At 37.9% G+C, this 27,177-nt stretch overlaps 1 protein-coding gene across 2 annotated transcripts in view; it reads left to right on the top strand.

Annotated features, from left to right (window-relative positions):
- The window catches only part of FAM184A (family with sequence similarity 184 member A), a 137,432-nt gene that overhangs the window by 39,820 nt on the left and 70,435 nt on the right, over positions 1–27,177 (top strand). For both annotated transcript variants that reach the window (XM_010595818.3, XM_003404248.3), the window contains exons 2-5: positions 17,564–18,418; positions 22,450–22,585; positions 24,446–24,627; positions 26,912–27,109. In XM_010595818.3, the coding sequence (XP_010594120.3) occupies positions 17,564–18,418; positions 22,450–22,585; positions 24,446–24,627; positions 26,912–27,109 (1,371 nt within the window). The remainder of the gene's footprint in view (positions 1–17,563; positions 18,419–22,449; positions 22,586–24,445; positions 24,628–26,911; positions 27,110–27,177) is intronic.

Here is a 27,177-nt window from a genome sequence, read left to right as displayed (position 1 = left end):
TTCTCTGTTGGCTCCGGAGGAAGGTCCTTGTCATCCGTCTTCCCCTGGACTAGGAGCTTCTCTGTGCAGGAACTCAGGGTCCAAAGGATGCGCTTTGCTCCTGGAGCTGCTTTCTTGGTGGTATGAGGTTCCCCCTTCTCTGCTCTCTCCCTTTCCTTTTGTCTCTTGTAAGGTAAAAGATGGTGCAGGCCACGCCCCAGGGAATCTGCTTTTACATTGGATCAGGGATGTGACCTGAGCGAGGATGTTAAATCCCACCCTAATCCTCTTCAACATAATCCAGTCTTGCTTTATTAACCACAGGCAGAAATTAGGATTTACAGCATGTAGGAAAATTATATCAATGACAAAATGGCAGACAGCCACACAATACTGGGAATCATGGCCTAAGCAAGTTGACACATTTTTCGAGGACACAGTTCAGTCCGGCTCACCAGTGATCAGACAAGACAACACAGTATAGCCCTGCCATTCTTACCCCACCTTTCAGTCCAGTGGCAAGGTGTTCTTACCAATAAAGATTCTATAGTTTTCTGGATCCTGTGATGTACTAGGTAACAGTTGTAGTAGGAGTTGCTCTTCTTAAGATCTATTCTGCATTTCTGGCCAATCAGAGGCATAGTACCAGGGCATATAAGAGCAGAGTTGGGGTCTAATATGGCCTTTCCCAAATACTGGAAGCAGTCATGATGGTTTCAGTCACCTGTGTGTGGCACATGGAATTCATGCTTTTGATGTATTGCTTCTCAAAGTCAGAGGCAAATAAGTCAAAGACAGGGAAGAATCAGCTCCCTGTTTAGGCCTACCAAAAAGAAGGTATCAGTCACTACTGGAATGTTAGACTAGCTTCATCTTCCCTTTTCCTGGCCCTTTACTCTCCGTCCTGTTTCAACAGCATAGGATCTTTGAAATATCTTATTCTTCTCCTTTTTTGTTTATCTGTCATAGAAACTTCTAAGGCATGAATAAAAATGTTAGTTGACAGTTCACTAATACTTCTCAATACGTGTTTACATATAAGGTTATCTTAAATATCCAGTTATTACAAAGATACCAAATACAGGATACACAAAAATGACATATAGAGGCCCTATGTGACACAAATGCTTAAGTACTTGGCTACTAACTGAAAGGTTGGTGGTTTGAGTACACCTAGAGGTACCTCAGAAGAAAGGCCTGCCAGTCTATTTCTGAAAGATCACAGCTTGTGAAAACTCTATGGAGTGCAGCTCTACCCTGACATACATAGGGTCAGAATCAACTCAATGGCAACTGCTTTATTCTTTTTGGTTATGGAGATAAAATGTGTTATATAATGTTAAATAAGTTAAACTGTTACTTACTTTAAAGGTGACTTCAGGGAATAGTTTTTGTTCAAGGTTTAAAGAGTAGCTCAAGGCAATAGTCTTTGGGATTCTATAGCCACAGTAGGTCTAGTAAGCCTGGATCCTTTAAGAATTTGAAGTTTTTTGGGTTTTTTTTCCCCTCCCTTTCTGTCAGAATCCATCTATTGTGTGCCTGATCAGAACGTTTGGTAGTGGTAGCTAGGCGCCCATCTAGTTTTTCTGGTCTCAAAGTAGAGGAGGCAGTGATTCATGGAGATAGTCCTATCCAGATCCTTCTCTGATCCTTAGGTTTCCTTTTCTTTCTTTTGTTCCAGGTGAGTAGAGACCGATAATTGTATCTTAGAGAGTCACTCATAAGCTGTTAAGACCCTAGCTGCTACTGACCATACTGGGACATAGAACATAAACTTTAAGAAATTTATTATGCCAATTGACTGGATTGTCCCATGAAACCATGACCCTAAGTCTTCAAACCAAGAGAAGTAACCCTGTGAAGTAATTGGTTATGTCTAATTAGTATCAGCATCTGCAGCCCCCCCCCTTTTTGAGTTGTTATGTTACAAAATTACATGTACCTGTGGCTGTCTAGTCAATTCCGACTCATAGCCATTCTATAGGACAGAGTAGAACTGCCTCATCGAGTTTTCAATGAGTGACTAGTAGATTCAAACTGCCGACCTCTTGGTTAGCAGCCAATCTCTTAACCACTATGCCACCAGGGCTCCATATATAACAGTATTTGCCGCTTCATCCTTTTTCTTGTATACAGCTTATTGACATCAGTTACATTAGTCAGACTGTGCAAACACCACCCACATTTGGTGCCACATTTCCCATCAACATAAAAAATAAGTGTCTACTACCTAGATAATGTTCTTCCCGCCCCATCCCCCTACAGTCCTGCCCTGGTATGCAGCAGTAAGCATTGGTCTCTACATTTACCTATTCTCGTCATTTCATAAAAGTGAGATTACAAGTATTTGACTTTTTGTGATTGACTTATTTCGCTTAGCATAATGTTCTCCAAGTTCATCCATGTTGCAATATGTTTTGGGGACTTATTTTTCTTCATGGCCAAGTAGTATTGCATTGTATGTATGTACCACATTTTGCTTATCCATTCATCCGTTGGTGGCCATTTAGGTTGTTTCCATCTTTTTGCTATTGTGAATAGTGTTGCAGTGAACATAGGTGTGCATATGTATGTTTGTGTCATTTCTATTAAATCCCTAGGGTATACACCTAGGAGTGCAATTGCTGGGTCATATCGTAGTTCCGTTTTTAGGCTTTTGAGGAACCACCACAGTTTTTCACAACAGCTGTACCATTTTGCATTCCCATCAGCAATGGATAACCGTTTCCCAACATCCTCACCAACATTTGTTATTTTCTTTTCTTTTCTTTTTTTTTAATCTTAGCCATCCTAGTGGGAGTGAAATGATACCTCTTTGTGGTTTCGATTTGCATTTCTTTGATGGCTAATGACCTTGAGCATCGTTTCATGTGTTTGTTGGCCCTTTGAATATCCTCTTTGGATGGCTAATGACCTTTGCCCATTTTTTGATTGGGTTATTTGTCTTTTTGTTAAATTGTAGAGTTTTTACACGTGTGTATGCATTCAATAACCCTTATCGATTACATTGTTAGGATAAATAGGTTTTTGATAACTAGGTATGATAAAGGGAAGGCATCCTAGGCACATCACTAATATTGGCAAGGATGCAGAGAAAAAAAAAAGCACAGTTATAAAATATTTATGTATTTTCCCAATCTGTATTTTGCGGTATAAATGCTTGTCTTAGTCATCTAGTACTGCCATAACAAAAATACCACAAGTGGATGGCTTTAACAAAGAAATTGGTTCTCTTACAGGCTAGTAAGCCAGTGAGCTAAAATGGACTGGTATTGGCCATTTTGAATCAGCCAATCATGGTCTTTTATGCCGGGAATGACAGATTGAAGAGGAATGAGGTTGCATTCATCGTCAAAAAGAACATTTCAAGATCTATCCTGAAGTACAACACTCTAGGTGATAGGATAATATCCATATGCCTGCAAGGAAGACCAGCTAATATGACTATGATTCAAATTTACATACCAACTGCTAAGGCTAAAGATGAGGAAATTGAAGATTTTTACCAACTTCTACAGTCTGAAATTGATCAACATGCAATCAGGATGCATTGATAATCACGGTGATTGGAATATGAAAGTTAGAAAAAAGAAGGATTGATAGTTGGAAAATAGGACCTTGGTAATAGAAGGGGGGAAACCCTGGTGGCATAGTGGTTAAGTGCTGCAGCTGCCAACCAAAAGGTCAGCAGTTCAAATCCACCAGGTGCTCCTTGGAAACTCTATGGGGCATTTCTACTCTGTCCTTTAGGGTCACTATGAATCGGAATCAACTCAATGGCCATGGGTTTGGCTTTTTTGGGTTTGGTGATAGAAATGATGCCCAAGATAGCATGATAGAATTTTGTAAAACCAACGACTTCTTCGTTGCAAATACCTTTTTCAACAACATAAATGGCAACTGTACACATGGCCCTTACTGGATGGAAATCGAAGGAATCAGATTGACTACATCCGTGCAAAGAGATGATGAAAAGCTCAATTTCATCAGCCAGAACAAGACCAGGGGCCAACTGTGGAACACATCATCAATTATTCATATGCAATTTTAAGTTGAAGAAAATTAGAACAAGTTTGCAAGAGCCAAAGTACGACCTCTAGTATATCCCACCTGAATTTAGAGACCATCTCAAGAATAGATTTGACATGTTGAACACTAATGACTGAAGACCAGACAAGTTGTGGAATGTCATCAAGGACATCATACATGAAGAAAGCAAGAGGCCATTAAAAAGACAGGAAAGAAAGAAAAGACCTAAATGGGGGATGTCAGAAGTAACTCTGAAACTTGCTCTTGAATATAGAGTAGCTAAAGTGAACGGAAAAAATGATGGAAGTAAAACAGCTGAACAGAAGATTTCAAAGGGCGGCTCGAGAAGACAGAGTAAAGTATTATAATGACATGTGTGCAAAGACCTGGAGTTAGAAAACTAAAAGGGAAGAACATGGTCAGCATTTCTCAAGCTGAAAGAACTGAAAAAAAATTCATGCCTGTAGCTGTAATAAAGGATTCTTCGGGCAAAATACAGAACAACTCAGGAAGCATCAAAAGGAGATGGAAAGAATACACAAGAGTCCCTGTACTAAAAAAAAAAAACAAAAACTGGTCAACGTTCAATCATTTCAGGAGGTGGATACCCGATAAAAAACAAAACAAACCCATTTCCCTTGAGTCAGTTCCGACTCATAGCGACCCTGTAGGACAGAGTAGAACTACTCCATAGGGTTTTCAGGGAGCGCCTGGTGAATTAGAACTGCTGGTCTTTTTGTTAGCAGCCGCAGCTCTTAATCACTATGCCACCAGAGTTTCCAGATGTGTTAACTGCCGTTTTTTGAAGACCTGTAATGTGCCAGGCATTAGAGTAGATGCTTTGATAACCATATTAGGTTATCTTTATAAGAATTCCAGGAGGTGGGTTCTAATATTCGTAATCACCAGGAACTTTTAATTTTTTACTGGCTTTCCCTCTTTGGGGAGCCCTGGTGGCACAGTGGTTAAGAGCTATCCAAAAGGTCAGCAGTTTGAATCCAACAATCACTCTTTGTCAACCCTATGGGGCAGTTCTTCTGTGTCCTGTAGGGGCACTATGAGTCGGACTTGACTGGATGGCAACTGTTTTTTTTTTTTTTGGTTCCCCCTTTGGGGTTACCTGGCCATGCCACACACCCGGACTCTTCTTATGCCTTAACTCAAGTTGCTTTCCTTACAGTTATCCAGAACTGCGTTTGCCCTTAAAACAAGTCTTTCTAGTTACTACAGTCTTCATCTAGTTCTCTCTCATGAAAAGTTCTCGAGCTGTATGCAGTATTTCAGTACTCTACAACTTGATGCAAAATATGTAATATCTGAAATCATTTGCCATTATTTTATTTTGAGCAGTTCTGTTAAGATTAAACCACATCATTTATACTTTGCCAGAATGCATATAAAAAAGTGATAAACACATGGTAGGCATTTACTAAAAGTTTGTTGTTTGATTTTTTTGGTAGTGTACGGTTTGGTAGCAGATTCCATTGCATGGACCCTGAATAATAGCCTTATTTTAAGACCTCTATTTGCTGTTTCAGAAATCAAGTTAAATCTTTTGGGGAAACAGATGTATTCTACATTACCATGGAGGAAATTACCTTCAGCATTATTGGACTTTATAAATATATTTTTTAAAGATTTTCCCAACAATAATTATAAAAACATGTAGAGAATAGATATATCCTTAAAGGTAATCATTTCTCAAAGCAATTGGATTTTAAAGTTCTTTTAAAATTAGGATTTTGTAGTGCTCTCGGCTTCAGTAAGTCCAAATGAACTTTTTCTTTTTTTTCGTTTTTTTGTTAACTGTCTCTTAAATGTTTCATTTGGATACCAGTCTATTGCTGGAATTAATTTGATTACATAATGTATGAGAGCAGCCTTTGTTTTTTGATTTTCCTTCCTAATTTAAAACAAAAGAAACTGGAGCAAGAATTTAAAAAAATGGAAGTAATTCCTTTTCAGAACTGAACTCCTCTGTGTGGATAGCGCTTATTCCCATTCTGCTCCCCTTGAGCTCCAGATCCGCAGTGCATCACCTTAGTAGGTCCGGCTCTCTAGTCACTAATGGAAAATGACTACGTGGCTGAACATTTGGTGAGACTGTAGGCTAAAAGGGTCTACATTTCACATCATATTGTAAAACACTGTTGAAGTCCCCTTTAAATTTCAAATTTGCCAGTTGCTTGGTTTCTCCACCACTCTCACAGCCTCTTAAGATGATTCCTCCATCGTCATGAGCAGTTCAAGTCTGGCCTTTGGCTTACAAACCCCATTTGGGAAAAGAAAGGACAGGTATCCCACAGGGACCTCTGTTACTGTTACTCAAACAGTTCCCCCTGGAGCACTTTCCACACCTAAATAGTATGGTTTTTCGTGGGGACTAAACCTTTTATAAATGATAACATCAAATTCATTTTCTTTTTTTCCTTATTTCTTAATGGCTTTAAACTGGGCAGGACATCAAAAACAGGACACTGGGTTTGAAGAAGGTGGAGGGAAGGGTAATATAGGGGGAAAAAAAAAAAACCCCAAAACCCACTGCCTTGAGTTAGTTCTGACTCATAGCAACTCTATAGGAAAGAGTAGAACTGCTCCATAGGGTTTCCAAGGCTGTAAATCTTTATGGAAGCGGACTGCCACATCTTTCTCCAACTGAGCAGCTGGTAAGTTTGAATTGCCAACGTTTTTATTAGCAGCCAATCACTTAACAACTGTTCCACCAGGCCTCCTAGTATAGGAAAAGCTGGCTGGTAAATGTACCCTCATAATGTATCTATACAAGCAGACAAGTAGACAGAGCCCTGGTGAGTCAGTGGTTAAGAGCTTGGCTACTAACCAAAAGGTCAGCAGTTCCAGTCTGCCAGCTGCTCCTTGGAAACCCTCTGGGGTAGTTCTACTCTGTCCTGTAGGGTTGCTGTGAGTTGGAATTGACTCAATGCCAGCAGGTTTGGTTTTGGTTTTATACACAAGTAGTCAGGATGAATAGAGAAAACACAACCTAAAATTTTCACGCAGAGGAACTTGATATAATACTAGAAAAGTTTTTTAAAGGACACTGAATTCATATGACTATGCAGATGCTTGTTTGGTTCTGTACTGAAAAAGAAAAGCTACTATAAATTTTACTATGGGAATAAATGGACAAACTTGAACTGTATATTAGATAATATTCTAGTACGTTAAATTTTTCTTTGTTCTTAGGAAACACATACTAAACTATTTAGGGGTGATGAGTCCTGATATTTGCAACTCATTTTCAAATGGCTCAGAAAAAGGAAAGTGTGTATGTGTGTCTGTGTGTACGCATGCATGCATGTACCCTGTATGCTTGGTGCTTGAAAGAGCTGGGGATTTTTACTTTCTGACATTCATTTTACACTAAATAATGTTCTGTGAGTTTGCGTCTTGCTTTTTTTCTTTATGATACTAGCTCATCTGTGACCTATTTTTTTTTTTTTTTCATTTTGTCCACTTGTTTTCCTAGCGTGGAACTACTTGGGACTGTAGCCCTTTAGCTTCTTTTCTTACACAGTAATGATTAACCTTGAAGTCCAGGTAATCTAGGTGGCATAAATGCATGCTATTGATCATTGATCATAAGTAGAATAGTTAAGAAATATGGATGGATTTGTGAAATTCCATCTCCTCTAAAGGACAAATAGCTTAAGAACAGATTTTATTAATGTAAGGGTAACATATTAGAGTGTGGTGCTAATATTCAGGCCCTAAAAGGTGAACCAGTTTGTGGAAACCTAAGATTCCTTCAGTAAGCTACTTAGAGCTCATCAGTAATATTTGATAACTTGTGTGATTACTTTTGATAATTAGTGAAATTTTTACTTACAGGGCTGGTTCGGAAGTGTTGTTGAATATGAATTGAGGCACAGAGCACTGGTCTATGTTATTGCTATAGAACAGATAGAACAGATGTTACACTGCAGAGGTCAATAACCCACCGCTTTTGAAAAGAAGTTTGAGAGATTTTACATTATTCTTTTAACTTCCATATTTTAAGGTCCAAGTAACTTTTGGTGACTAGTTCAACCACAAGAACCGAGGGTTGAGTAATAAAAACATATCTTTCCTTTGTTTAAAATGTACCAGATCTTTAGAAAATTTTATTGAATCACGATTGCTCCTTTATCACTTTGTAAACCCCTCGTGCCTCATGCAGTACTTAGGTACACTGTTGGTGAATCCTCTTTCCCGCCCTTCTCCTCCATCTTCTTTTCTCTTCATCTGTCCTTCCTCCCCTCCCTCCTTCTCCATCTCGGTAATTAAAAAATGGTTCTTTAATTATCCTTTTCCATTCTCACTCTTAAGTTTTTCTAAAGGCAAGGCATTTTGAGTATTGATTCATTCTTTTAGCACTTTTAATGTTGATTTGTGAAAATGGCTCATTATTTTCTGGTTATAACAGTAACATATGTTTATTATGGAAGGTTTGGAAATACTAAATGACCCACTTAAAACTTGGTTTATTTCTTTACACACTTTTAAATAAGTATCTGCACAACATGCATACTCACCTCTTTTTCCCCTGTGAAATTGTATCTTATTGTGTATAACATTGTGTGCTTGCATTATATTACAAGCTTTTCCTTATATCATGAAGTACTCTTCTAAATGAGATGTGCTTTTTAGTGGTTTCATGGTATTACATCAAATGAATGTACCGTCAGATTTAGATTTGCCTGGATTAAGCCTGATAGTATAACATGCAACAATTGCGGTCCAATTAAAATATTTTAAGTTAACATGACATACTTTTCAGTGAATTTACTTAATTACTAACGAGTTAGATTTTAGTTGGAACGTATTTCTATATTAGCAACAGTGAAAACTGTTTCAGAAATGACTTATTTTTATGTAAGTAGCACTTTTAAAATGAGGATCTAGAATAGTTTTCATTTTATCTATCTGTTGGGTAAGATTATCAGAAGATCTTCATAGAAAAAAATTACTTATTCTTATTTATGATGGAATATTTAAATTATACATTATTAGTATAAAATTGGGAGAAAGATATGGCAGTCTGCTTCTGTAAAAATTTAGAGCATTGGAAACTCTATATGGCAGTTCTACTCTGTCCTATAGGGTATCTATGAGTTGAAATCAACTCGATGGCAATGGGTTTTTGGTTTAGTAGAAAATGGAACTATGAAATTGCATAAAATTGTTCAGTTGATTGTACTATCCCATTCTTAAATGTTAATAGTTCTAGAAAAATTGCAAATGCCTCTTAATATCTTTTAAAATAGTTTATGAAAAGAGACTTTAGAGAGTTTCCTTTTCTCATGGGAAAATAATTATCAATTTTATGAATGGTTATGATCACTCAGGTGAGCCCTGGTGGCACAGTGATTAAGTTCGTGGCTGCTAACTGAAGAAGGTCAGCAGTTCAAACCCACCAGTGGCTCTGGAGGAAAAAGACCTGGCAGTCTTCTCTCCTAAAGATTATAGGCTAGGAAACCCTGTAGGGCCATTCAGCTTTGTCCCATGGGATCACTATGAATTGAAATCGACTCAGTGACATAACAACATCATCTTAGTGTTGGTCATTTTGAGTCAGCATTCTCAGGCAGATGATGATACGGATTAGCACAGTGGCTGCAACAATGGGCTCGTGTGTAGGAACAATTGTGAAGATGGCGCAGGACTGGGTAGCATTTCATTCTGTTGTGTGTGGGGCCGCTATGGGTTGGAACCGACTCGACAGCACCTAACAACATGATCACTTACTGAAGTTTTTTAAAAAAAATTTAGTCTCAATTCTCTCCATAAATAAATGATAACAACCAACAACCAGGAAGGCTTACCATTTTTCAATGCTTTGTGTTTTTCAAAATATCTTTATAAGACAATTTTTAAAAATTTCAGTGATAGGTTGATCTTATAATAATGATATGATGAGGTAGAATAAATATGATCTCTATATATTTGAGAAATTTCAAGCTTAGAGAAGTGATTTTACCTAACGTCAAAAATCCTTAGTTAAAGTTAGTACTGCTACTTCAAGTCATGTCTTCTATGTATTCGTAGAACATTGGGAGTTTTTATGGAAACCCTGGTGGTATAGTGGTTAAGAGCTACGGCTGCTAACCGAAAAGCTGGCAATTCGAATCTACCAGGTGCTCCTTGGAAACTCCATGCGGAAGTTCTACTGTGTCCTATAGGGTTGCTATGAGTCGGAGTCAACTTGACAGCAATGAGAATGGAAGTTTTTATATTACTTGCTCTGAAAAATAGTAATGAGTCAGAGAAAGATACTAAGACATGGTACCTTTATACTTACGTACAAAGTGAACAATTAAAGAATACTGTACCAGGTAGGAAACCCTGGTGGTATAGTGGTCAAGTGCTACAGCTGCGAACCAAAGGGTCGGCAGTTCGAATCTGCCAGGTGCTCCTTGGAAACTCTACGGGGCAGTTCTTCTCTGTCGTATAGGGTCGCTATGAGTCGGAATTGACTCGATGGCACTAGGTTTGGTTTTTTTTTTTTTTTGGTTTATAACAGTTAAGGTCAACTTGAAAATTCGTGTAGCATTCTCATTAAAAAATAATTTAATGCTGATATGTTTCAGGTGATCATTTATGAGAGCACTATTACTTTGTTATTATACTTGGCATCCTTTTATTTTTCTTAAGTTTATAGAAATTTGTTATAACAGTTTTAGACGGGGAGATACTAATATATGATCAATATGACTGTTTTTTTTTTTTAATGTAATATGCTTCCAGAATCATAATCATTTGTTTTCTCAATGTATGAGCTGTAATGGAAAGAGCTTTGGGCCGAAACTGAAGACCTAGGTTGTGGTCTTAATTCTACTACTTGTTGCTATAATATGACCTTGGATATAGTATTAACATCCTATGTCTTATTTATTTCATTGTGCTAATATGAAGATGATGATGATACTACTGTTATTGGATACTATATGTCAGGCTGTTCCAAGTGCTTTACATGTATAAATCATTTAATTCTCACAACCACCTTCTGCAGTAGACCCTATCATTATTATCCTCATTTTATAAATTAGGAAACTGAGGCGCAAAGAGGTTAACTTGCCCAAGGTCTCACAGCTAGAAAGTGAAGGAACAGAATTTGAACCCAAGAGTTCTCTTCATTGCAACCCTGTGGCAGTAGATAATGTCCAGTGTCCTTTTCAGATCTAAAATGTTAGGAAATTTGTGATGTTGCTTATATTCTGAACTGTGTACATTAGTAGAGAGTAAATAAAACTAGTACAAATTCAGTACTTTCATTCTTTTTTTTTTTCCTCCCTGCCAAGTTTGGCTGAGAAAATGGCTTGTCTGTATAGATTAGAGCAGGTATTTTCCACAGCTACTCAGCTCTCCAGGGTTCAGTCCCTGGAGAAGGACACCATGCTTGGTAAAGTAGAGGGTCAGCAAAAAAGAGGAAGACCCTTAGCGAGATGGATTGACACAGTAGCAGCAACAAAATGGGCTTAGGCATAACAAGGATTGTGAGGATGGCGCAGGACTGCGCAGTGTTTCGTTCTGTTGTACGTAGGGTTGCTATGAGTAGAAATCAGCAACAACTCAGCTCTGCTGTTGTAGTGGGAAAGTTGTTTTCAGGTGCTGTCAAGTCGGGTCTGACAGAACAAAACACTGCCTATCCTCACAGTCATAGACAGTGAATAAACAAATGGGTGTCGCTGTCTCCAATAAAACTTTATTTACAAAGACAAGCAGCAGCCACGCTGTAGTTTACTGACCTCTGGATTCGAATTTAAAGTAAAATAGAGCTCCTCACCATAGTATTTTCCTATTATCTATTGGATATTTTACTTTGCTTAAATCCTATTCTTTCTAATTTAATACTTTCTTTCTTCTTTTATTTACATATTTGTGTGCTACTGTGTTTTTATACCATCAACTTCTTTTATTAGGCCTTATTATAACATCTTCACATTTTCAATCTTGTTATAAAATCCATTCCCAAATTTAATTAATCAAACATTTACTGAGTTTCAGGAGTAAGTGGATGGTAAGGTAATTGAGGTGGTGGAAATAAAGAAAAAATAGACTCCCATGGATTTGGGTGGTCTTGGAAGGCTTCTTAGAGGAGGCAGATCTTGTGCTGACTCTTCAAAGACTGAAGGGAAATTAAATACTAGAGCCCTCTTCCTTTTCATCCCCAAACATACAGAATCCACCATGAACTTATTCTTTTCAAGATCATGTCCTGGAGCAAAGTACTAACAGTGTGCCTTGTTTCTGTCTTGGGATTCCATTTCTTTGGATAATCTCTTCTCCCATGTGCTTAGTAAAGTGGGGGATGTGTGCTGACCTGCTCTGGGACAGCCTTAGGCCTGTGGCTTAGACCAGCTCTGCCTTAGGTACTGTGACAAATGGACTTCTCTCTGGCTGGTTGGCTTTTTTTTCCTTAGTGCCCCTTCAGTCTTTTCTCACCATTGTCATGGTAGCCTGGTATGGCTCCCAGGGAAGGGAAAATGAAACCACTCAACTTTCTTGGGTTAAGGCTACCTTTAAGCTTTAAGCTTGCCCCTAGTCTAGATAAAAGGAGTCCTCCATGGAATCTGTGTTAACTTGTTGGAGACATAAATTGAAATTTGGAATTGGGGTTAGAGAGAAAGAGACAGACAGTGAAGAAGCATTTATTTCCCTCTGTGCACATATTCTCTTTGTAGACCTCTCAGGAAAAGGGGTAGCTGTGGCAAGACAGATGGGTTGTTGCCATTTCTCAATCTGTATGCCTTTGGTATGATTGCATCTGCTGGGTCTGGAAAACAAAGCCCTGTATATAGAGAGTGAAATCCCTGCAGTATGATAGACCTGCATTGTGTATTCCTCCTGCAAGTGCAGCTGTAGACCTAGAGGCTGTCAGCCTGCATTTAGCAAGTAGGATCTGGAATTACCAGGGATGTTTGGAGAGCTAGGCAGCTTGTCTCGATTGCTTCAGGCCACGTGAACAACTATAACGGCAACACTTTTGCGTCTTAATCTCACTTTCTGGACTCTGGTGCTGGAATTCATTTCTAAAGCCAATGAAAGATCACATTAAAATGAGCAAAGCTCCAGGATGCTGACTTTTAGCCTTTGGATTGTTCGATTGTATAGGGTTCCGTACCCTAGCATTTCTTCCTTTTTACTGCAGGAGAAAGAAAACGGGCACATCTCTAAGCGTTAAGTAACAGTAATGAATATTGTACTGTTTGACAAAGAGGTGTGTTGTTGGGTATCAAGGAATGTCTCAGAAGAACGGGAGCATTATTGTACAGGGAATATTTTGTAATTTGGAGCTAAGGTTGGGGAAATCTCAATGGAATCATTAAAACCCAAGGAATAAAATGAAAATAAAGACCCCTGTCTGGAATACCCTGGCTCTAGAAATTAGACTTGCGTGAAGGCAGAAGGACAATGAGGCAGTAAGTAAAACTACAGCATTTGATATGTGAGCAGAAAATTATTAATTTGATTTTGTATGGAAACCACTAGGAACTTAGGAGAGAAGAGTATCAGCTTTAAAAACAGGTTATAGGGGGAATTAGAAAGAAAATTTCAAAATTTAAAAGGTACAGGATGTTAAATAGATGAAAGAGGACCTTTGGGGAGACTTAGGGCCTAGAGTTTCCACTTGTGCAAAATCTTTCTTACTTCAAGGACATCAGTGTAGATTAAAGACTACTATAAGGCTTTTCCCCCAAGTGAGCTAGACTGGTCCCATGGAGATCTCCTTTCTCTTAGGCCAGGTTACCTCCTTTGTCCCTTTCCTCCTCACTGTCTCATTTGTAGTGGAACACTATTTTGAATGTTTTTTTTTTTTTTTAACGAGCTTCAAGTGAACGTTTACAAATCAAGTCAGTCTGTCACATATAAGTTTACATACATCTTACTCCGTACTCCCTCTTGCTCTCCCCCTAATGAGTCAGCCCTTCCAGTCTCTCCTTTTGTGACAATTTTGCCAGCTTCCCACTCTCTCTATCCTCCCATCCCCCCTCCAGACATGGGATGCCAACACAATCTCAAGTGTCCACCTGATATAATTAGCTCACTCTTCATCAGCATCTCTCTCCCCTCCACTGTCCAGTTCCTTTCATGTCTGATGAGTTGTCTTCAGGGATGGTTCCTGTCCTGTGCCAACAGAAGGTCTGGGGACCATGGCCGCCGGGATTCCTCTAGTCTCAGTCAGACCATTAAGTATGGTCTTTTTATGAGAATTTGGGGTCTGCATCCCACTGATCTCCTGCTCCCTCAGGGGTTCTCTGTTGTGCTCCCTGTCAGGGCAGTCATCGATTGTGGCCGGGCACCAACTAGTTCTTCTGGTCTCAGGATGATGTAGGTCTCTAGTTCATGTGGCCCTTTCTGTCTCTTGGGCTCTTAGTTGTCGTGTGATCTTGGTGTTCTTCATTCTCCTTTGCTCCAGGTGGGTTGAGACCAATTGATGCATCTTAGATGGCCGCTTGTTAGCATTTAAGACCCCAGACGCCACATTTGAAAGTGGGATGCAGAATGTTTTCCTAATAGAATTATTTTGCCAATTGACTTAGAAGTCCCCTTAAACCATGGTCCCCAAACCCCCGCCCTTGCTCCGCTGACCTTTGAAGCATTCATTTTATCCTGGAAACTTCTTTGCTTTTGGTCCAGTCCAATTGAGCTGACCTTCCATGTATTGAGTGTTGTCTTTCCCTTCACCTAAAGCAGTTCTTATCTACTAATTAATCAATAAAAAAACCCTCTCCCTTCCTCCCTCCCTCCCCCCCCTCATAACCACAAAAGTATGTGTTCTTCTCAGTTTTTACTATTTCTCAAGATCTTATAATAGCGGTCTTATACAATATTTGTCTTTTTGCCTCTGACTAATTTCGCTCAGCATAATGCCTTCCAGGTTCCTCCATGTTATAAAATGTTTCACAGATTTCGTCACTGTTCTTTATCGATGCGTAGTATTCCATTGTGTGAATATACCACAATTTATTTACCCGTTCATCCGTAGATGGACACCTTGGTTGCTTCCCGCTTTTTGCTATTGTAAACAGAGCTGCAATAAACATGGGTATGCATATATCTGTTTGTGTGAAGGCTCTTGTATCTCTAGGGTATATTCCGAGGAGTGGGATTTCTGGGTTGTATGGTAGTTCTATTTCTAACTGTTTAAGATAACGCCAGATAGATTTCCAAAGTGGTTGTACCATTTTACATTCCCACCAGCAGTGTATAAGAGTTGCAATCTCTCTGCAGCCTCTCCAACATTTATTATTTTGTGTTTTTTGGACTAATGCCAGCCTTGTTGGAGTGAGATGGAATCTCATCGGAGTTTTAATTTGCATTTCTCTAATGGCTAATGATCGAGAGCATTTTCTCATGTATCTGTTAGCTGCCTGAATATCTTCTTTAGTGAAGTGTGTGTTCATATCCTTTGCCCACTTCTTGATTGGGTTGTTTGTCTTTTTGTGGTTGAGTTTTGACAGAATCATGTAGATTTTAGAGATCAGGCGCTGGTCGGAGATGTCATAACTGAAAATTCTTTCCCAGTCTGTAGGTGGTCTTTTTACTCTTTTGGTGAAGTCTTTAGATGAGCATAGGTGTTTGATTTTTAGGAGCTGCCAGTTATCGGGTTTCTCTTCATCATTTTTGGTAATGTTTTGTATTCTGTTTATGCCTTGTATTAGGGCTCCTAGAGTTGTCCCTATTTTTTCTTCCATGATCTTTATCGTTTTAGTCTTTGATCCACTTGGAGTTAGTTTTTGTGCATGGTGTGAGGTATGGGTCCTGTTTCATTCTTTTGCAAATGGATATCCAGTTATGCCAGCACCATTTGTTAAAAAGACTATCTTTTCCCCAATTAACTGACACTGGGCCTTTGTCAAATATCAGCTGCTCATATGTGGTTGGATTTATATCTGGGTTCTCAATTCTGTTCCATTGGTCTATGTGCCTGTTGTTGTACCAGTACCAGGCTGTTTTGACTACTGTGGCTGTATAATAGCTTCTGAAGTCAGGTAGAGTGAGGCCTCCCACTTTCTTCTTCTTTTTCAGTAATGCTTTGCTTATCCGAGGCTTCTTTCCCTTCCATATGAAATTGGTGATTTGTTTCTCTATCCCCTTAAAAAATGACACTGGAATTTGGATCGGAAGTGCACTGTATGTATAGATGGCTTTTGGTAGAATAGACATTTTTACCATGTTAAGTCTTCCTATCCATGAGCAAGGTATGTTTTTCCACTTAAGTATGTCCTTTTGAATTTCTTGTAGTAGAGCTTTGTAGTTTTCTTTGTATAGGTCTTTTACATCCTTGGTAAGATTTATTCCTAAGTATTTTATCTTCTTGGGGGCTACTGTGAATGGTATTGATTTGGTTATTTCCTCTTCGGTGTTCTTTTTGTTGATGTAGAGGAATCCAAGTGATTTTTGTATGTTTATTTTATAACCTGAGACTCTGCCAAACTCTTCTATTAGTTTCAGTAGTTTTCTGGAGGATTCCTTAGGTTTTTCTGTGTATAAGATCATGTCATCTGCAAATAGCGATAATTTTACTTCCTCCTTGCCAATCCAGATGCCTTTTATTTCTTTGTCTAGCCTAATTGCCCTGGCTAGGACTTCTAGCACGATGTTGAATAAGAGCGGTGATAAAGGGCATCCTTGTCTGGTTCCCGTTCTCAAGGGAAATGCTCTCAGGTTCTCTCCATTTAGAGTGATATTGGCTGTTGGCTTTGCATAGATGCCCTTTATTATGTTGAGGAATTTTCCTTCAATTCCTATTTTGGTGAGAGTTTTTATCATAAATGGGTGTTGGACTTTGTCAAATGCCTTTTCTGCATCAATTGATAAGATCATGTGGTTTTTGTCTTTTGTTTTATTTATGTGATGGATTACATTAATGGTTTTTCTGATATTAAACCAGCCTTGCATACCTGGTATAAATCCCACTTGATCAGGGTGAATTATTTTTTTGATATGTTGTTGTATTCTATTGACTAGAATTTTGTTGAGGATTTTTGCATCAATGTTCATGAGGGATATAGGTCTGTAATTTTCTTTTTTTGTAATGTCTTTACCTGGTTTTGGTATCAGGGAGATGGTGGCTTCATAGAATGAGTTGGGTAGTATTCCGTCATTTTCTATGCTTTGAAATACCTTCAGTAGTAGTGGGGTTAACTCTTCTCTGAAAGTTTGGTAGAACTCTGCAGTGAAGCCGTCCGGGCCAGGGCTTTTTTTTGTTGGGAGTTTTTTGCTTACCGTTTCAATCTCTTTTTTTGTTATGGGTCTATTTAGTTGTTCTACTTCTGAATGTGTTAGTTTAGGTAGGTATTTTGAATGTTTTAAAGTCACAATTAAAAATTCTTCAAATGCAAACCTTCTTAAGATTGTGCTATGCTAAAAATTTGCTGAGCAAATCAACCTGTGATTCCAAAAGCAATTGCATGAAGTTTCATTATTTAACATTTACTCTAGCCAGTGTTACGTGCATAGAAAAATACCAATCCAAATAAAAGAATTAACTTCACGTTAGAAAAGAATGTGGTTTATTCAATTCTTCCACTTTTTTTTTTAAACCATGCAGGTAATATATGCTTTGAACACTAAAAATGATGAGCATGAATCTGCAGTGCAAGCTCTCAAAGATGCTCATGAAGAAGAAATCCAACAAATTCTTGCAGAAACAAGAGAAAAAATATTGCAGTATAAAAGCAAGGTAACAGAGGAGTTAGACCTTAAGAGAAAAATTCAAGCTTTGGAAGCTTCATTAGAAGATCACATAAAAATGAAGCAGCAGGCTTTGACAGAATTTGAAGCTTATAAGCAGAGAGTGGAGGACATGCAGCTTTGTGCGGAAGCCCAGCACGTCCAACGCATAGTAACCATGTCTAGAGAAGTTGAAGAGATTAGAAAGAAATTTGAGGAAAAGTTACAGAGCTTTGGACAACTCCAAGTACAGTTTGAAAAAGATAAACGATTGGCACTGGAAGATTTACGAACTGCTCACAGACGGGAGATCCAAGAGCTGTTGAAGTCTAAACAGGATCATAGTGCCTCGGTAAATAAAGGGCAGGAGAAGGCAGAGGAGCTACACAGAATGGAGGTGGAGGCCTTAAACAAAACACTTGAAGAGCTAAGACTTGAGCGGAAAAAACTAATTGAGGATTATGAAGGCAAGTTGAATAAAGCCCAGTCTTTTTACGAACATGAGCTCGATACGTTGAAAAGGTCACAACTTTTTACAGCAGAAAGCCTACAAGCTAGCAAAGAAAAGGAAACCAATCTTAGAAAAGAATTTCAGGCACAAGAAGCAATTTTACGAAAAACCATAGGAAAATTAAAGACAGAATTACAGATGGTACAGGATGAAGCTGGAAGTCTTCATGACAAATGCCAAAAGCTACAGATGGCACTTGCGACAGCAGAGAACAATGTTCAGGTAAGTAAAGACTATTACATTCAACACATAGATTCCTTCCTGCCCCCCCCCCCCCCCCCCAGTTTTCTTCTTTAAATACATTAATTTTGTAGACTGAAGAGGAGTCTGGCTGGCTTAGGATCAGCTTTTCATTCAGACTGCTTTAAACATTTTTTTTTTCTATTTTTTCCTGCTTTTCCTTTTGTGAGAAAATCACTGAAACAATCATTTATATTACCCTTTATAGCTATTATGGAAACCCTGGTGGCGTAGTGGTTAAGACTATAGCTGCTAAACAATAGGTCGGCAGTTTCAATCTACCAGGTGCTCCCTGGAAACCCTGTGGGGCAGTTCTAGTCTACCCTATAGGGTCACTATGAGTCAGAATTGACTCGATCCAATGGGTTGTAGATATTATTTCATACTAGAATTTCAGATATTAACATCCCCAGAAGATAAAATCTTGCTGCTTGTTTATGAAGAGATTTTATTAAAATAACATGTTTTTTTCCGTAAGTGGTTTGGGACAGTTAAAATATTGGGCTTAGGTTTTAATTATGTTTTTCTTTCTCTCAATAATAATTGTCTGCCCATCAGATGCTATTTCACTGCTGAACAGGAAGTTAAGATTGTCTTACAAACCTGAAATAAATAGTGGTATATAGCACAAGTCTGAAAAAGAGCCAAAAAGTCTCTACAAGTTTTGTTTTATTGGCATAGAAAATTTTATAGTTTGTTTTTAATACCTGTGTAGTATTAGAATGGATTAGAAAGCATAAATAGCCTTTTATGATTGGATCATGATTTATAATAATCATGTTCTGTCATCAATAGTTAGAGATTAAAAACTAGATAAACTTGGTTTATACTGTGTGACTTAGTTTCTACATATTTATATGTAATCTACATTCTTTGTATTATTAATTTCTAGTATTTTTCTTTTGTGGTTGGAGAAGATACTTTGTATCATTTCAGTCTTTTAAAACTTGTCAAGGCTTATCCTGGAGAATGTCTCATGTGCACTAAAAAAAATGTGTATTGTTTGGACAGGTCTATATATATGTCTGCTAGATGTGATTTATACGTGGTATTTTTCAAGTACTTAATGCCTTTACTGATCTTCTTTCTGAAAGTTTGGTTCAGTGTTCACAGTGGTATATTTAAGTCTCCTACTATTATTGAGGAATTTTTAGCTCCTTCCAGTTCTGTTCTGTCAGTATTTGCTTTATATATTTTGGTTCATTGATGTTGGGTACATATGTATTTATGATTGTTATATTTTCTTGCTGGATTATTCCTTTTACTAGTATATGATGTCCTTCTTCATCTCTTATAACAGATTTTGATTTAACATCTATTTTATCTGAAACCAATATGGCCACTCCTGTTCTCTTTTGGTTACTATTTGCATGGAATGTTCTTTTCCACCCTTTCACTGTTAGTCCTTTGGCATCCTTGGACCTAAGATGTGTCTCTTGTACATAGCTTATGTTTTCTTGTCCATTCTGGTACTCTCTGCCTTTTGCATGGAGAATTTAATCCATTTACATTTAAGGTAATTATTGATAAGGAAGAATTTACTTCTGTCATTTGTTACTTATTTGTGTGTGTGTGTCTTATAATTTCTTTGTCCTACCTTTTTTATAATTTTATCTTTATTTGTGTTAAATTGCTTTCTTCTGATGAGTCTATTTGGTTTCTTTCTTCCTACCTTCCGTGTATATTTTTGAAGTATTTTCTAGTGATTACCGTGAAATTACATTTGAAAGCCTACATTTACAACAAATATTTAACCTTGATACCAACACTTAGACAAATAGCAAATAATACACAAACAGCAAGTAAATACCTAAATTATAATCCTAATTCTCTGCTCCTTCCCCCCCATCTCTGTTATTATATCACTTTTCACATCATACATTCAGGTCTGTTAGGATAACTTTGTACTTATTTCTTATACATTTGATATAAGGCTTGTAGCACGTAACAACTAAATTTACCCACTGAAAATACCCTGCAACAGGCCTTTTATATGCCTATGCCATTACCTTTATTGGCAGTCTCTCCTTTATTTTTTAAATTTTCTCCTGTGTGTACTAGATCGTATAGCTGTCTGATGTTCCTTCCTTACCACTTGAAGGACACCCTTTAGCAGTCCTTGCAAGGCAGGTCTCTTGGTAACAAATTCCCACAGTGTTTGCTTATCTGGGCATGTCTTGAATTCACCTTCGTTTTTAAAGGATAGTTTTGCTGGATAAAGAATTTTTAATTGACAATTCTTTCAGTACTTTGTATGTTATCTTTGCATTGCCTACTGGCCTCCAGGGTTTCTGTGGAGAAGTCAGCATTTAAACTTATTGAAACCAAAACCAAACCAAACTCGCTGCCATTGAATTCATTTTGAGGACCCCTTTTATATGTTATTTAAAACACACTGCCGTTGAGTCGATTCCGACTCGTAGTGAGGGTTGCTATGAGTCGGAATCGACTTGACGGCACTGGGTTTGGTTTTTGGTTTTATATGTTATTTTGTGTTTTTCTGCTTTCAAGAGTCTTGTCTTTGGTCTTCAGGAGTTTGATTATAATGTGTCTTGGTGAAGGCCCCTTTAGAGTCCCTGTATTTGGAGTTCCACAAGCTTCCTGGATTTGCAGTTTCATTTTCCTACCTGTGTCTAGGAAGTTTTCTGCCACAATTTCCTCAAATATTCCTTCTGTTCCTTTATTTTTTTCCTCACCTTCTGGAATTCCCATAATATGTACATTGGTTCTCTTGATGGTGTGCCACAATTCCATTTGGCTTTGTTCAGTTTTCTTTGTGTATTTACCCCCCTGTATCTCTTTTTTTATATATATCTCTTAGGATTCAACAATGCCAGTTGATTTGTCTTGTAAATCACGTACCCTTTCTTTTGTCTGCTTGACCCTATTGTATCCCTGCCTTGCGTTTTCCAGTTGTATTATTTTGTTCCTTAATTCCGGTATTTGTTTCTTTTTTATGTTTTCTATCTCTTTATTAAGCTTCTCATATTGTTTTGAGATCTGCATTAATTTATCCGTGTGATTTTGAGATCTTTGAGCATATTTAAATTTGTTGTTTGAAAGTTCTGTATTTTTTCTATTATCCTTACATCCATGGAAGCGATTTCTGCTTGTTTGTGCTGCTCTTTGACTTGAGCCATCTTTTCTTGATTTCTTGTATGCCTTCCAATTTTTTGTTGAAGCTGAAGCATTTGAATGCTTTGTTGAGGTAATTCTGAATTTTGGATTTTTTTATTCCCCAAAATTGGTTTCTGTGTAGGTTTCTTTTGTCAACTGCTTGTTGTTCCTCCTTCAGTACATGACTTGTTGGTTTAACTTTCGGATTCGTTTTCAGGGTTTAACATTTGCATTTGTATCTCCTTGTTGGTGCTACTTTGCCGGGTTTTTTTCTATAATTGTTGCAGAGAAATTGAGCCGCATTTCAGGTCACATTACCGTCTTGGGGAGTGAGTTATCAAGGTGTCCTTTCTTAGGTACACATTCTCAAGCCTCTCTGTCCACAGTGCCTTCACCAGGAACTGGCGGTTTGCAAACTCCAGATCTCACTATGTGCTGCATGCTTCTCCCGGCCTGAGGCCCACACAGTCCCAGGCTTGCAGTGTACCAAGGTGCTGCTTCTTAGATCTGCTTTCTTAGGCTTCCCTGCCCATGTTGCCATCACTGAGGCCTGGCTATTTGCAAATTCTGTGCCTCACTGCACTCTGCACTGCTTGCCACTGCCACAAGATGGCCATACCATGAGGCGAGTCGGTTGAGGGTGCTTTCTGAACCTCTGTTTCCCTGTAGCCAGTATGTTACCTTTTACTTGATTCAATATTCCCTTTGGTCCTTCAGTCTTTTATTTGATGTCTACAGTTCTAATATTATCAATTTTTTTCAATATTTGGTTTTCTTCTATACTAGTTGTGGGGGTTCGGCTGCTTATGCCACCATTTTGCTCCAACTGATGATTGCAATTTAAATGAATTGTTTACCTTCTTGCATATTAATAATGGCTATTTGATTTTTCTTAGGTTCTTCAAAAACAGCTTGATGATACCAAGGAGGGAGAAATGGCCTTATTAAGCAAGCACAAGGAAGTGGAAAGTGAGCTAGCTGCTGCCAGGGAACGTTTACAACAGCAAGCTTCAGATCTTGTCCTCAAAGCTAGTATGTCTGACCACAGTTTTTGGTATATTCCTCAGCTAAGACCAATAATTGAATTTGCCAACTCAAGACAAAATTCATCTTTTCTTCTCATATTTTTAAATAATTTAGACTTTAAATATTTTAAAGGATTCTGATATCTTTGTGATTTATCATAGCATGAGTAAATAATAAATTATTTTTATTTTTAATATAAAAATATATTAATTTTTTAAATAGAAAAATTAAGAGCCGACAGGTAAATTTGCCAATAAATTAGTCAGTAATTGGGAAATAAAGCACTCTAAGACTTTGTCCTTTAAGTCATAAATTTTAAAGTATTTAAATCAGGGAGCTATATGTAAATTGCAGCGCCTCATTTCATTGAGCTGATTCTTAAGGGTATTTTTGCATACTAAAGTTGAGTTGTCTATCCTGATTGACTGATATGCTAACTACTTAGTCCTTACTAGGGGAGGTATGTGACTCATGTCAGTTCTGAAGTCACATTTTGTTGAGGTTCTGGTGTGCCAGGTGAAGCTATTTGAACTGATTGTTTGAGGGTATCATCTGATTTTTATTGGCTCATCACTGAATCTTAGATTTCCCTTCCCCATGAGTCAGAATGGACACTCCATCAATGGTTTTTTTTTTTTTTTAAGTTGTTGTTAATTGCCTCAAGTTTATTCCAACTCGTGGCGATCCCATGTGTGCAGAGTAGAACTGCTCCATAGAGTTTTTAAAGCTATAACCTTTCGGAAGCAGATTACCAGGACTGTCTTCCAAGGTACCTATGGGTGGGTTCAAACCGTCAACCTTTTAACTAGTAGTTGAGCACTTAACCATTTGCACCACTAGAGACTCCTTCCCTAAAGTAGTGGTTCTCAAACTTTAGCTGCATCAGAATCACCTGTAGGGCTTGTAAAAATACTAATTGTTGCTTCCCATCCTCAGAGTTTCTGATTGAGTAGTTCTCAGGCAGGATGAGAATTTGCATTTCTAACTACAGTTTCCAGGTTACCCTGATGCTTCTGATTGAGGAACTACATTATGAGAACCAGTGCCCTGAAGTATGCTTTCTGTAAGATCTTTTCATCTCTCTGGGTCTCTCAGTCTCTTTTTCTTCATCACTCCTCCCTTCCCTCTTTCTGTTTGCTTTTGTTATTCGTTTTATTCTTTCATAACTTATGGTCCTTATCTGTTACTCTTATCAGGTCTCTTGTCTAAAACAATCCAGTTTCAATCACCTTTATTCCCTGGATACATATTTCTTCCTCTTTATGTTAGAATTTGAAAAAAGAAGAGATTAACCCATACCAAAAACAAAAATGGATAAGAGCTAGGCTGCTAACCAAGAGGTTGGCAGTTTAAATCCACCAGACACTCCTTGGAAACACTATGGGGCAGTTCTACTCTGTCCTTTAGGGTCTCTATGAATTGGAAAGAATAGATTAGGAAAGAACAAATTATTCCTTTTTGGCTCCGTAGTCATTAGTCAGTGCCTTGTCTCTTACCTTGTTTTTCTCCCAGGAGACTTTATATTCACTCCTCAAAAGTTACTTCTACTTCAGCTTGTATAGCAATCTTAAAAACAAAACAAGACCGAATGGGAGGGTTCTGGGCACAGGGAGCAATGGAAGTGATGTGAAAATGGATTTTCTGATTTGAGTTTTTCTACTTGTATAGGCAGTGTTCCTAGGGTGAGTATTCCTATGTTATATGGTGAGGTCACCAAAGAATTGTTTCTTCATGCAGACCATTTATTTTACTTATTTATTGAGTATAATTGTGTCTCTAAGTATTTTTTTTTTTTTTAAGTATAATTGTTTTGTACCACAATGCAACATATTTCTTAAATGAACGGATTTTCTTTTTGGGGAATAGGTCATATAGGAATGCTTCAAGCAACACAAATGACCCAGGAAGTTACAATTAAAGATCTGGAATCAGAAAAATCAAGGGCCAACGAGAGATTATCTCAGCTTGAAGAGGAAAGAGCTTTTTTGCAAAGCAAAACTCAGAGTCTGGATGAAGAGCAGAAGCAGCAGATTGTGGAACTGGAGAAGGTAAAAAGCAATACAAGACACTTCCACCATGCCGGCCTCCCTCCAACCCCACCCCCCACCAAAAAAAAAAAAAGGAAAGGAAGAAAAAATTCGTTTTTCTGCTTTTTCAGATTTGAAGTGTTTGATGAGTTTGCTCCCACTGTGCAGTGACAGCACATTTCTTACTCTAGTAGTTGTTTTTTTGTTTTTATTTTGAGGGAAAAAAAAGTATAAGGCTGGACTATCTTATATTGTGTATATGTTCAAAATATATGAATAACAATTATAAAAATTTAATATTTATATTTCAAGCCAGGAACTGAATAAACTCTTATTTCAGTGGCGTGTACATTCGTGGTTAATCACATTTGTTTTCCTATTAATGAAATACGTTAATTGCCTGTGCACCTAGGACATTTTTATAAAACTGAAAGGGGTGATGAGCATCAAGCTCTGAAAATCCATATACCAACATATTGACTTTGTAGATTCAACAAATAATAAGACATATCATTTATAGAATAATTGCTGAATATTCCAGTTTTTAAGAGGCCCACAACTCGAAGTGGAAGTTTTGAACACCCTTTCTCTTCCCCTTAACAACTAAATATGTTAAAAAACGTCTGTTCTCCTAGCTCCTTACTTATGTCCCATTTACTGCCCAACAAATGCAATCTACAGAGTCCACTTTTGCCTCAGCCACCAGTGACATCCTTTTTGCTGGACTTACCTAATTGTGGTACGTACGATACACTAATTCTGGACTGTCTCACTTCTGTTGGCATTTCCTCCTACCTGTCTGGCCTTGCAGTCTGCTTTGTGAACTTTCCTCCTCCATCTGTACCCTTAGCATTGGTATTCCCCAGGGTTTTCATCTCATTTCACACATCATCTGTTCTAGTAACATCAACTACCACTAGTTCAGCTATCACTTCCAAATCTGTAGGTCTATGCCAGATTCTTTTCCCTGAACTTGAGTCTCATATATCCAACTTCCTACTAGATACCACCACTTACGTTTTTTACAAATGTGTCATATTAGCATGCCCAGAACTCTCTCTCTTTAGAAGTGCTATATTTCCTTCTTATTTCATCCAGTGGCACCACAGTCTGTCTAGTTGCTAAGCCAGAAACCTGAGAGTCGTTCTTGGTTATTATTTCCTTACCCCCCTCTTATCTGTTACCAAGTACTATTGGTTCTGCTCCCTTAATATAATTTTGTTCCACCCTCTCCTCTTCTTACCCATTCACAGGTTCTAGGTTTTGGTGCTTGTTTCTTGCCTGGATTATAGCCGCAACCTCCTAACTGCTCTCTCTGTTCTCCAGTGAGAGCACATTACCCTGCTGCCAAGATGAATGTTTTAAAAAATATGTCACTTACATAAATTCCTGTGATTTCTCATTCCCTTCAAAAGAAAATCAAGTCCTTAGCAAGACATGGAAGGCCTCTTCTAATCATTTGACTTCTGCCTACTTCTGAGCCTCGCCTCCTGCCACTCGCAGCCTTTTTTTATCCTATGTTCTGTCCAAACTGCTTACCTGGAACGTACTGTCACCCAGTTCCCTACACTTTGTCACCAAGTTAACTACTTTTCATTTTTCAGAATGCTGGAAGTTAGTTAAATGATTATAAAGGCAGGCTTTTGACAACACCTAGGTTTGACATTTTCTCATTAATATTTTCTAATCCTTGGTTTACAAATGAACAACCCTAAAGAATACTTGTGAGAATTAAATGAGGGATTGTCTCATCAGTTCAGTGTCACACACACACACACACACACACCCTTTTCCATTCTACCCAGGTTTGGCCTCTTCCTGTGTGCTGTCACAACACAAAATGTATGCCCCTTTCCTAGAACTTAAAACTCTTTCAAAACTGTCTTTTGATTATGGTTTTCATCACTAGACTGTAAATACTTAAAAGGTACAAAATTGGCACTCAATAAATTGTAGTGAATAGTATCATTTGAGTGGGTGAATTGATAAGCCATTTTATATACTACTTTGTTTTTTTTGTTTTTTTTTTTTGACATTTAGGAAGCCTTTCTTAAGCTTGAAGATGTACACACATTGGGTTCTAACCTGATAACAGTCTATTTCATCTCTTTTTTCAAAATTAATTCATTTTGCCTCTGCCACTCTGTCACATTCTGAAAACAACAATAATGTATTCTCGTGTCTCATAGGCTAGATCCCAAAGCACTGTATTCATTCAGGGTTACATATTAACTGGGTATGCAAAATAATAAGGGCAGTAATTTAAAAAGCAGGTGCCAATTATTGGACTTTGTTTTAATTTTAGAAAGTAAATGAAGCAAAGAAAACTCAGCAAGAATATTATGAAACAGAGCTTAAAAAGCTGCAAAATAGGTTGGAAGAGGAGGTGGCGCAATTAAATGAGGCCCACTCTAAGACTTTGGAAGAATTAGCTTGGAAGCACCATATGGCAATTGAGGCTGTCCACAGTAATGCAATTAAGGATAAGAAGAAACTGCAAATGGTGAGTAAACATGCAGCTTAACATTGTACTGTAAATTAGTGGGTTTTTTTGTAATCATCAGGAGTGAC

Source organism: Loxodonta africana, chromosome 1 (assembly GCF_030014295.1).
Source record: "Loxodonta africana isolate mLoxAfr1 chromosome 1, mLoxAfr1.hap2, whole genome shotgun sequence".
NCBI lineage: Eukaryota > Metazoa > Chordata > Mammalia > Proboscidea > Elephantidae > Loxodonta > Loxodonta africana.
Note: the sequence above shows the minus strand (reverse complement) of the source record. Positions and strands in the feature narration are given on the sequence as shown.